General features: G+C 41.1%; 1 protein-coding gene across 1 annotated transcript in view; it reads left to right on the top strand.

Annotated features, from left to right (window-relative positions):
• ca10a (carbonic anhydrase Xa) overlaps positions 1 to 12443 on the top strand; it is a 240071-nt gene that overhangs the window by 122644 nt on the left and 104984 nt on the right. The window contains exons 5-6 of the mRNA XM_053341436.1: positions 6393 to 6407; positions 8779 to 8804. Coding sequence (XP_053197411.1) covers positions 6393 to 6407; positions 8779 to 8804 — 41 coding nt within the window. The remainder of the gene's footprint in view (positions 1 to 6392; positions 6408 to 8778; positions 8805 to 12443) is intronic.

Here is a 12443-nt window from a genome sequence, read left to right as displayed (position 1 = left end):
GCAAACTAACCAAAATTAAAGTGATAACTTAGTATTTATGGTATGATGTTTGGAAGTCACTGGGATCTGTGGTGTATGTGATGCTGAGTGTGTGTTGAAATCAAAAGGGAGAGTAACAAAACAGCAGCAGAGTGATAAGTCAGCCAGACAGAGAAGCTGCGAGCTCTGGCCAGGCTTTATCACCTGAGAACACTGGCACCAGGTGTTCCCAGTTGGTCTAATGAGCCACCTGTAGATAAGAGCAGACAGACAGAAGTGAATATACATCAAACCGAAGATGACACCTCAGAGGGGTCATCACAAAGGCAACACTGGCAGCGGCATGATGTGCGACCAATTTGTGATTAGCTGTGTCATTTGTCCTGAACCTTACAGTTCACACTCCCCATCTTACCTCCAAAAACGTACCATTTTTTTCTCCTATATAATTATGACATACCATGCGATCAGAGCAGTTAGTGAGTCTGCTCGCTCCAACTGAAGTAAGACAATGATAATTTAGACTGGGCCGATTGAGGGTCCTGTCAGGTTTTCCTTTCTAGAAACCAGTTGGACCCATAAAACTCTCTATTGGGATGTACTTCATTCAATTGCCATGATGGCTATGAAAACATTGCCTCACCTTCTTGACCCTATAGTTGACCTGCATTCATGTTGTCATTGGGAAAAAGAAGGGGAAAAAGTGTCTTGGTGGTAGATGCACAAACCATATTTCTCAATCTAAAGTGGGTACTCAATTTGGGGTAGATCAGTGGTTAGCACTGTTGCCTCACAGCAAGAAGGTCTTGGGTTTGATACACTGATGGGGCCTTTCTATGTGGAGTTTGCATGTTCTTCCTGTGCTTGTATGGGATTCCTCTGGGTGCTCTGGTGTTCTCCTGTTGTCAAAAACATGTATGTTAGGTTAATTCTCCTGTCAGTGTCTATGACCAAGGTACTGACATAGAACTGGAGTAGGTCCCAGGGCAGTGTATAGTGGCTGCAGGCTCATCCTAAAACTAAGGATAGGTTAAACGCAGAGACTAAATCTAATAAAGTACCTTCACTCTACCGTACCTATACCATTCATGGTGGCAAAAGGCCTCAAGCGAGGTCACCTTCATGTATGCCCACTATCCTTACAAACTCATCCTGTCTTATAGAGTTGCATGTAGAGATACTGATGACATAATGATGCATTTGGCAATGCTATCGGATCTGCCGGGATGCACTTAAGGGACTGACACAGTGCCGGAAGGATATTAAATATGAACGCTGCTGTATTGCTAAAAATAATGACATTCCCATTTACAATATAAAATATCGACGTGGATTCAAGTGTGAGGACATACACATCTCTTGGAGGTATTATCCTTACAAGCACATACTGCAATTGGTCTGTTCAAGTCACTTAACAGAATATTTGATAGTACATTTTGTTCAGGGAGTCTTAAAGTGATGTATTTTGCGTGAATGTATAGAATCTGAGGCTTGTTTTTGCTATGATTCACTCACCTCCTCTATCTATTTCACACTCTATCCCTCTTTGTCACTCTTTATTTTCCATTTTTCAAAAATAATTACTCAATCTCGACAGGCTTCCTGTGTTTCTCTATCAGTCACGGCTCTTGTGCTGTCTTATTGGATGGGTTTTTGTTGTTTTTTTGTTTTTTTCTTCCCATCCTCTCTCTATCAGTTCAATAGTTTCCCATTTTATAAGGTTAGCGCTGACGTAGATCGAAACACATTGCAGCAGCTCTCCAAATCAAATTGCGTATGTGTCCGTCTTTTTTCAACCTTTTATTCGTATATAAGCAGAAAGGGATTCATAATGCCTGATGCTTTTATCTCTGCCAGAGTTTTGCCATAACTGAAACACTATGTGTTACGCCTCTCTAAATGCACATTCACTCGGTTGTTATCTACCGTCCCTGTCTCTTTATCCAATCCACCTGACTTCCCCTGCTCCCTCGAGGCGCTCTCGGCTTAGTGAAGGAACAAAATACTTTTTTTTTAAACACAGAGACCCACTCCTACAGTTCTGCTTTTTTGACATTTTGTTCTGGCCTTAACAAGCTCTTTTCACTCTAAAAATGACTATACTATGCATTTCAATCTTAATATTTATTCGGCAAGATGTGGACAATAACTTTCCAGCAGCAGCTCTGATAGACTTTTCTAGTGGATAGACTACTGTTATGCTAAATGGTGCTGTGTTTTGTCATTGTGCGGCCTTTTCAGGGCAAGAGAGCAATACTTGGCTTGATTAAGATGTAGATAACCGCCGCACTAATCAGCGCTCTTTTCCCACCCACCCTCTCTCTCTCCCCCCCTCCTCCTATTCTCTCGCTCCGTCTTCGTTCTTTCTAATGATGCCCAACCTGAACTTCTCCTCTCCCCTCCCCTTTCATTTGAGCTCAGGCCATTATGGTAGACAGTGAGTTAATGAATAGCAAATGGGAGAGGAGAATGGTATTAATCATCTCTGGGCCTGCCGTGTGCCTCTATTATCATTCCGCTTCTTTCATTTTTTTTTGCTTCCACCACCTCGACTCCTTGCTCACTGCCTGGTGCCTTCAAGTGCTTTAAGATTCCCACGGGTTGTAGAGTTTCTGGAACATTAGGAACGTTTAACGGGAATGCCAGGGAATCTGATATGTTGTCTTGGGATGTCTGGAAATATCTATAGGAATTAGTTTTATTACAGGAATGTACAAGAATATACTTCACACTTCATTTTGTTAATCTCATGGAATGTTTGTTTTTAGGAAGACAGATTATGTATCTCTAGAATCTCCCAGAGGTTTTCATGTTAAAGCTGCAATATACAACACTCTTAAGAAAAACATATTGATTGTATCAGCCAAAAGAACAAGCAGGCTGGAGGAAAAAGATTTCTTCATCTTTTCATTCAATTATTCACTAATTCCTCCACACACAGGATGTGACAAATACGAAAAATAAAATTTCAGAACCTGCCAGATTTCATTTGAACATTTGTATTGAGGAATGACTTTTAACACACAAAAAATATATGAATGTTCATTTTTTACCATAGGAATTCACTGAACACCACTGAACATTACATGCATGTTTCACATATAGTATGATGGCCTTGTAAAGTTGTTCTGGCTAACAAATTAGCACACACTTGGGAAAGACAATTATCATTACTTTGATTCATATTTCGGGCCTCTTGTGAAATATAAGTCCAATAATTTCTCTCCTCTTAGCTCAAGCTCCTAGCTCAAATTGAGCTAACATTGAGATCTACTGCACTGTGTCTTCTATCATGTTTTAACAGTTTTGCATCATGTTTTTAAGTTGTCCAAGGTTGTCACAATTCTTTCTCATATGCTGTCATTGGAGCATTAAAGGAATGGGAAGGGGTTTATGAACAGTCATGTATATGTGTATATATATATATATATATATATATATGTATGTCATGAATGGTCTTAGAGTTTTTACATTAAGCCACAGTGAAAATTCAGGTTAAAGAAGTTGATTGAATTGTTTGTTCAACTGTCATTGTCTCAGAACCATCTCATTGACCTTTCAGGCCACACCCACCAATGATGTCAGAGTGCACTGACCAAACCCTGAGTACACTTCTACATCACTGCACCAACTTTTTTATTACTGGAGGGCAGCAGAACCAGGCTTTAAGCCGGTGACGAGTGAAAGAGTTTCATCATTAAGTTTCATCATAGCGTGATGTGAGATAAAACACAGGTGTAGCTCAGCAGTGGAAATGTGAGGTTTTTTGGTTTTTTTTATGCCACACTTGCAGCTCGGAGTAGAGCAGACTTCTAATCGATCTTGCCTGTCTAGGAGGGCTGTTCTAACTCCCATCACCAAGGTCTTTCAGAGCTGAATTTAATACTCACTCCTTTATGTGTGTCTGCATGTATGTGTGTATGGACCTGTGCAACCTTTATGTGTGTCTAAATGTAGCCTGCCAGCTCTCCATCTCCAGGCCAGGGAGGTGAAGGACGGGGTCGGGGAAAGAGCGAGGGGCCTCGGGATGGACGTGATGCCACTGCTAATGACGGCCGGGTGCACTCGTACCGGTCTGAAATCTATAGTCCTGTCCTGCTCTAGATCCTGTCCTTGGTTGGCCTACACCCCCAGCACCCCACACAATAAATATAGATAAAGTGTATTTTTAACCTGTTGTATTCAAAAATATATTTTTTCCGGAAGTCATGAAACAAGGCAGGCATCATTACTCATTATTATTACATTACATTACAACAAATTGCACATTAAACCAAAGACCAATGTAAGGAAAGATAAAACTACAGTATCATTTAGAGTCACATTTTAATGGAATCTGCTATTCTCCATATGTTAAAGTGAAAAAAGGGTACTTTTTCAAACCTACAAAAAACAATAGGTATGGAGGGTCTTATAACGAAGCACAATTGAGTTGGGAAATGTAAGATACAGTGTTAATGGAGCTTGAGACATATTAGCCACAAAGTCATTCCTTTTTTTAACCTGTATCTTGCCAGTTCCCCAATTTCATGGAATACTAAAGTGATGGAGTACACCTTTTAATATCCTTATGATCGACCATGATTTGATGTATGAAAGTGCATTGATTTTATGTTTTCTGCCAATTGTTCTATTTAGTCTCTTATATAGTTTGTCTTAGTTGGATTTGATGTCATGTTATAGATTTGTAAGTGTCTGAGCAATGGATCAAGCAAAGCAGCTGCATCCTTACCTACAGTAACCCTCTATAACTGGAGAACTCCACAGGATGCAATAACTTTGTTACTGTGCTCTGAGTATCTGGTTGGTTTTCAATCTCTCTCCCATTCTTTACATTAGTTGCTCAATTTAATTTATTCAAACCAGTTTGTGTGTGTTGCTCCTTACTGTAGAATGAAGTGACAGTGCAGACTCAGTGAGGACAGAAAGACACCTAATATTTGAATATATAGTGCGATATAAACTGAGCTTCATAGTGAGAGAGAAGCTTTATTGGTCATGATTTAAGACTCTATATGACAGGAAATGGCACTTTCAGATATTAATTAAATGAAAAAAGGCCTGCTATATCTGCCCTGCCTGTCACTAATCTTACACACCCATACTTAACTATATTACATGCACTCTGACACTAACTGCAGTATTTACTACTCGGTATGTAGTGTAAGCATGCAGAATATTTTAAATATGGGATCACACATTACGTGGCCTTGAGTTTAAGGTGTGTTACTGTTTCTTAGCGCTTGCTGGGATCAGACACAATGTGGAATTGTTGTGTTGTCCTCCTGCAGAGATCCTCGTGTGGACGTAATGACAAACGAAGGACAGGAAGCAGCTCACTCCTTCTGCCACCTCACCCCTCCCCTTCCATCATACCTCAAATCTCCAGCAACAAAACGGACGTTATTTGTCCTCCCACTTTCTACCGCCACTGTCATCTCTGTTACCTGCAGCAATACAAAGTAGAAAACTAAAGCTAAGAAACCCTCCTATTCATTTCACATGTGAACAGAAAAATAACCTGGCTGAAAGAAAAGCTGCAATGGGCAAATGTCGGCATCAGCCAACAGCGAGCTACCTCCCTCCCTTTTCTCTTTTTCTGCTTTCCTTTCTGTGCTGTACTTCATGCGCACTGAAACTATCTTTCTGTGCGGCGTACAGTGCATGTGAAGTGTCAGCACTTTGCAGAATATACAGTCCCCCCCTTCTATAAAGGAAGGCTTGAAGATCACAGGGATGTTCCCTTCTCCTTGATGTTTGCTTAGTTCTGCCTTTTTTCCTACTTTTTTTTCTCTCAGTAATAAAGTCAGACTCAGCCTCGCACAGTTTACCGCAGTCTTATCCCACTTCATTACTTTAGGATACTTAGCTATGAAATATGACTACGACTCGGTTGCTTTTCTGTCATAAAACGCTGCCTTTAATAGAAGAACAAAAGTCCTAGACCCTTACAGGCTGTAATTACTCTCAAATTACACAAAGTGCATGATTCTATTATCCCGCCATTGTAGTTTGTTACAGAAGATCATTAATAGGCTTATATTGTGTGATGATGTAAGTCATATGATCTGCTTTGACTAATGCTACTGAGATTTGATTTATTGTGCTGCATGCTGCTCTGCACAGTATATGTTGTCTGCACTCTATCCCAGAATAATACAGCCTGGATGTCAAATGGGAAAGCCATATGTGTGCTATTCTGGAGCAGTGCATCAACCCACATACTTTATTTGAACTATGTTTAGCGGTGGAAACACACAGCATCCATGTGCGCTCTCTAGTACATTAAGGAGGATGTCAGGAAAAGGCAAATAGAAAGAGCCATGGCTAGAGAGAAAACATACAAGACAAGCAATCTGCTCCACTGTAACCTACGGCTTTTTAATTTGTCTATATGTATTCCTTTACCCAAGATGATCATGTATTTAGCAGGCAGTCATACTTCTAGGAACCATAGTTTACACATATTAGCTATATTTAATGTAGCTATCACACATGACGTTTGTAAACATCTGGAACACCCCTCCAGAACAGTTTTTCAATTGACCATTCCTATAATATTATCAAGTAAATCATAATGTAGTTTAAGAGCAGCCTAGCACTAATTTTAAGTTTGTAAATTACATGTAGTCACTCCATTACTCTAGTCACTTATCCTGGCCTGATCGTAAAGGTTAATTTCCTTTTTGAAGAGTCATTCTGTCAACCTGACCCCAAACGATGTTTGAAAATCAACCAGCTCATCAGGCAGAAACTAAGATTCACACACCGTTCGGGAGCAATTTAGGGTTAAGTATCTTGCCCAAGGACACATCGACATGCAGTCTGGAGGAGCCAGGAATTGAACCGCCAATCTTCCAATTGGTCGATGACCGCGCTACCTCTTAAGCTAGCAGTCCAAACAGCTTTGAAACACCACTTGGGTTGTCAGTGCAGGTGGAGACTTGCCATGCTAGTGAAAAGCAAGGCATTTACTGACCAATATAGGCCAAACCCCCAGGAAGAGCATGGGGATGTGAAGCTAATTGATGTAGCAGCCAAACCGGCTAATTATAACATCCAGGTCCATCACATGATGCACATGGGCCCAAAAAGTATTTTTCCCACTCACAATCATTGGAAAATCAGCAGCAGTAAAAAAAAATTCTAAGCATTACAACCCCCTTCTAAACAAATTTGTTTTACTATTCGAATTTGGTCCATTCCATTGGAAAGTGTAGAAGAGCTGAATGATTAAATTATATTATCCCCGTTTTAGTGAGCAACAAATCAGCAGGAAGTTTGAAGTCTTGGAAAAGCTGGAGAAGGATTCTAGTGCTCATGTTTTATGAGCACATAATGCGGAAGTGTGAAGGAAAGCCCACTTTGCAACTTTCAGACAAATTAATCTTTGAACGTGATAGGCCTCTCCAGCTCTCTTAAATACATTCACCGTATAGACTTTAAAACAAGAGTTACATATTAAACTACAGTTGTATGAATTCTTGATGACCGCCAGATGTCATTGCTTTCATTATTTGTGAAGGCTCAGGGTCACGGTTAAAAAAAGAAACTAGCAACTGTCTGCCAAGCTCTTGACTCTTGGCATCAGACAGAAGGTGAACTCGTGGAGCCAAAGGCGAACACATTACACATTACACACTCAACCACCACCCACAGCTCCACACTCCTCCGCCTGTCGTGTGGTGTGGTGTTACACAATAGTTACCTGTATCTAGACCAGGTTCTTGGTATGTTGGACTTGATTATAGCAATGATTCCAGATCATAGTTGGTGAGTATGACGTTTTCATAGCCAATAAATGGTGAGCAAAACCACAAAAATAACACCCAAGTTGTTATAAAGCATTATTTTTCATTGAAGATCACACTGCTTCTTGCACTTTTACTTACTGTGAGTTGAAATGTGGTGTTAGAAGAATGAGAGTAAGAGCAGGTGTGTGGCTGTCTAAGGTTGTCATGTGTGAACACATTATGAAAGTATCAGAACATCCAATACAAAAGATCTAGCCACTCTGTACACTCACTGAATTTAACACTGCGCATTCACACGATTTACAAAAGGAAGGAAAAGAGCATGACATGCAGGCTGCCGTTACATTTAGCCATTCAGCTGGATTATCACCAGTGAAGCAGGTTGATAAGGAACGGTGTCTGTCCACACTGCAGAGCCCTGTGGCTTTACACTGAAGCCGATGTCAGCTGTGAAACATTCTGCTCTATCTCTAATTAGATCAAACTAGAGGCATGGAGTGCAAAAGTGTATCTATGTGTGTGTACACGAGAGCACATGTTAAGGCTTCTGTTATTTGCAGACGAGTAGGCATCTGTAGCAGTTGCTTTGACCGACACCTGGTGCAACGCAGGATGTGTTACTATACGAAAGCTGTCTTTTGTTTTTATACCTCTAGCATCCTGTCTCTGCCTCAGTCAAACCACTAATTTTGGCAGCGTTAGTCAGCCAGCTGTGCTCCAGAGGCTTCAGTCACACTACATGTGTTTTCATAGAGGCCTGTGCCACTGTGGATGTCTGTTGGAGGGTTTTTTCTGCATTGGAAATGATGTGCAAAGAAAAGTTGAGTAGAGTACATCTGCTGTTTATGTTTGAGCTTGTCCTGGCTTGTCTTAGGGGTGTCTTAATTTCTTTTCTGGCCTGTGAACCTGAATCTTAGGCTCAGAGATTCTTGAGTGAAATTAAATTAGAGAGTCGAATTCATGCATGGCAGATATTTTCGAGGGGATAAAGCTTGCTCAAAGTATGTTAGGCTTCTTGGGGTTGAGCATAGCTCAGTGGGTAGAGCACCCGCTCCATGTTTAGAGGCTACAGTCCTCACTGCAGGCGACCCCAGTTCAAATCCCACATTGAGCGGTTTCCATTTCCTGTCTCTCTCTACTAACCTGTACAAAAAAGGCCCAAAAAATATACTTAAAAAAAAAAAAGTATCTTAGGCTTCTTCAATATGTCAGTCTTAGGTCCTGGCCTTAAAGGCCCATTTATGCTCAACGTACGTACGAAAACGTATCCGTCCTTTTCAAACAATGTTACTTCACTGCTCACATACTTCCATGCTTCCTTTACATTGGCATGGATGTTAACCAATACATCCACCAGGGGGCAGCCCAGAGTCAAAAGTTTAAGACAACAACAAACTCAAAAACAAACATGGCGACTGTGGAGGAGATATTGATAACGTTCCTCTTGCATAAAAGACAAAAACAATATGTTTAAAGTTTCTAACCAACTCCCACAACCTTTCCTCAAAAAGTTCCTCCATTGTTATTTCTTCTTGATATCTCACTAGAGCTACGTATCGAGTAGTGACAGCAACACTGCCCCCACATGGTTTCCGGTGGTACTGCTCCATTTGGTCCGTATCCGTAAGCTTTATGGAAACGTGCAGAAATGAACGCAGAGCACGGACAGAAGGCTCCGTCCGTATTCGTATTTAACGTTGAGTATAAATGGGCCTTTAGGCTGCACTAGTCAATATTTTCACTGTAACAATACTGTAGGTCAAATGACTGTGTAACTTAAAGGGATGTTCGTAGTGATGAATCCACAAACTATTGTCATGAGGGCAGTTCCCCTCAGCTTACTGTTTTTGGTTTTACAACCCACTCCTTTACAGTTTTTATTTAGTCACACCATTCTCATGAAACTGTATTGTGGCTTGGTGCACTGTTGCCTTACAGCAAGAAGGTCTTGGGTTTGATACTCAGCTGAGGCAAAGCCGTTCTATGTGGAGTTTGCATGGGTTACCTTGAGGTGCTCCAGTTTCCTCCCATTGTTAAAAAGCACGTATTTTAGGGTTAATTCTCCTGTCAGTGCCCTTGACCAAGCAGTTGGTCCCCAGGCGCTTCACAGTGACTGCCCACTTCTCCTAATACTTAGGATAGATTAAATGCAGAGACAGAATTTCACTGCACAACTGTAGGTGTGACAAGTAAAGTACCTTTGCCTTTATCTCATTTCCAGCCACAGCAGGCAACTCTTTTCAGCAAAAGAGCTCTGAAAAATCCACTGTATGCTACCTGCCCAGAACTAAACAGCAGACAGACAAAGTAAGCAACTAGCTGGTGAACAGTGGGGAGCATTTGCTTTATGGATGCGTATGGAAATAGGCATGAATGCAGGTTTAAGACTCAGAAACTGTCTGTTCACTGTTTAAAGTGTCTGGTTTTCTTAGACTGAGCCTTTTTGATTTTGATATTTTTCAGTCACATTTAGCTGACTGGCAAAAAAAAACTGATTAACAGAGAAAGCCTAACACTACCAACCCTAACCCCATGGACTCATTATCTTTACTGCCTATATAATCCTACAAGCTATTTCATTCCCTAATGTTTCCCTGGATGCCCTGGGCCCAGCCAGCGTGGCAGGTCTGCTTGTGAAAGCACTCAGTTACACTCACAGATTCATATCACTCAGTTACACATAAAGTTTCAGTGCTGCTAAAGTGTTGCAGTAAGATGTTTATAGAAAAAGATTCAGACTCCTAATAAGGGAAGAACAGGTTATGAGTTTAAATTATTGCATTATGGAAAATGTGGGATCCTGTGTTTTTGGCGGTTTAGCCATTCTAGGGAAAATAGTAAGAATATCCCAGCCTGTGCTGCTTAAATTTTGACCATTCCTTTTTTTAATCTGTCCTCTCTAAGTCCCTCAACTTTATGGAAACGTGATTTCTTTAAATTGCTTGAGCATCCCTTTAATATCCTGATGATTGACCACAGTTCCAAATAATTTAATAAATTCAGACGGTTCACAACTATTTTGTATTTGTCAGGCTAAAGAGTAGACCCAAGTACAAGTACACCCGACAGTAGACCCAAGTCCAGGGACAAAAAGCCAGTTTTACGAGCTACACCTCTGAACCCTAATAGGTTATAAATATAAACCTGCCACAATTATTTGAATCATTTTAATCACTAGAAGAATATCATTAGAACACTTCTAAAACCAGATATATCAGTCTTACATTATTTCCTGGTGCTATAGCCTTTGGGCACACTCTGCTGTTGCTACAGATTTCTTACAGTTTTCGTGCAGCAGACTGTAGCCGTCTTCAAAATTCACAAGATTTTGCTAATTTAGCATGTAAACAACATATGCTGCTCTGTCAGGCTGAGGCGAGGCATAAAGAGCCTCCGTTGGTTTGTGTGGTTGGAGGCACAGTGTATTCTTAAAGGCAAGTTGTTTACCTTTTCCCCCCCTCTGCTCTGCGGTGTGCAGTGCTAATGAGAGAGACAGAATTGAGTATTTGGGATGGGGGGTAAAGACACAGCAGGGAGGTAGGCAAATATGACCTTTACCAGCATCCCACCTTCTCAGTATCTTCTCTATCCACCTCTTTAAATCTGTGTTAGGGTGTGTTAACACCTGTTCTTGCAAAGCAGTACCTTCCTATGGAGGTATGGTTATGTTTATTTGTGCTTTAGAACATTTCTGTAGTTCTCACTTATTTCTTAGTTTATTTTGTCTTTTTGTGTGTTGGCAACCCGACAACAAATTCAACAGAAAGGTTCTTCTTCCTGTGTATGTCTTCAGTCTGATTGTCAGATTAGTTGATCGGCCACTGCAGCATGATGTTGGGTTGCATTTTGACAAAAGTTGACCCTTCAACTTATTGTCTGATGGCCAGTATACTTTTTGCTGACCTATGAAGTGCCCACAGCCCCATTACCCGCATTTAAATGAATAGGAGGACTACTGTTTATTCCACATTGCCGGATTTGGTGCAGCCTAACCCACCCTTGCAGGCTGAGGTCTTAGAGGGGACCAATCTTTGCAGGTTGGGGGTGAAAGATGCAGGGAGATGGTGCACAAAAGGTCAAGGCACCTCCAAGCAAGCTGCATAGACAGGATTGTTACATGGTGGTGCATTTAGTGCATATTATCTACTTTGAAAGTAGTTTGGATCTCGCTCCGGTGACTGAAAGCTCCGAAAGAGGCACAAAAGACTCATGGCATGCGATCGATCAATGCGTGTTTGTATGAGTCAATTTCAGCCCACACTGAGTATCCCATTAGTGTTCTGACTTCCAGGGTTCGACCCCAGCTTTTGACCTTCTACCCCTCACTGACCGCTCCTCATTCTCCTGTTAACCCTTAGCTGCTGACCCCAACGCTAACAAGCTCACTCACCAGCGGTAATGGCAGTCCTGACATGTGCTCTTCAGCAGAGGGCAGACTGCAGTAGTAGCCATAGGCAACTCAAAGCCAATTCTTAGTACTTCACTTTTTAATTACTTCAACTGCACCAGGCAACAGAAGATTGTACTGTCAAGTACAGTCAAGATAAAATCTTTATATTTCCAGTGTGGACAGTTAAAGATATCATGGAGTCTTTTCATGCCAAAATAATCACCCAAACTAGGAAAGATGTGTTTCCCTCAGATCTTAATTCTTGTCAGGGAGCAAAAGCTTCTTAAAATTCAGACTATCCATCACCGAACCTCCCCTCT

Source organism: Scomber japonicus, chromosome 20 (genome assembly GCF_027409825.1).
Source record: "Scomber japonicus isolate fScoJap1 chromosome 20, fScoJap1.pri, whole genome shotgun sequence".
Classification (NCBI taxonomy): Eukaryota; Metazoa; Chordata; class Actinopteri; order Scombriformes; family Scombridae; genus Scomber; species Scomber japonicus.
The sequence above is the reverse complement of the archived record's forward strand: the minus strand, read 5'-3'. Positions and strand labels throughout refer to the sequence as shown.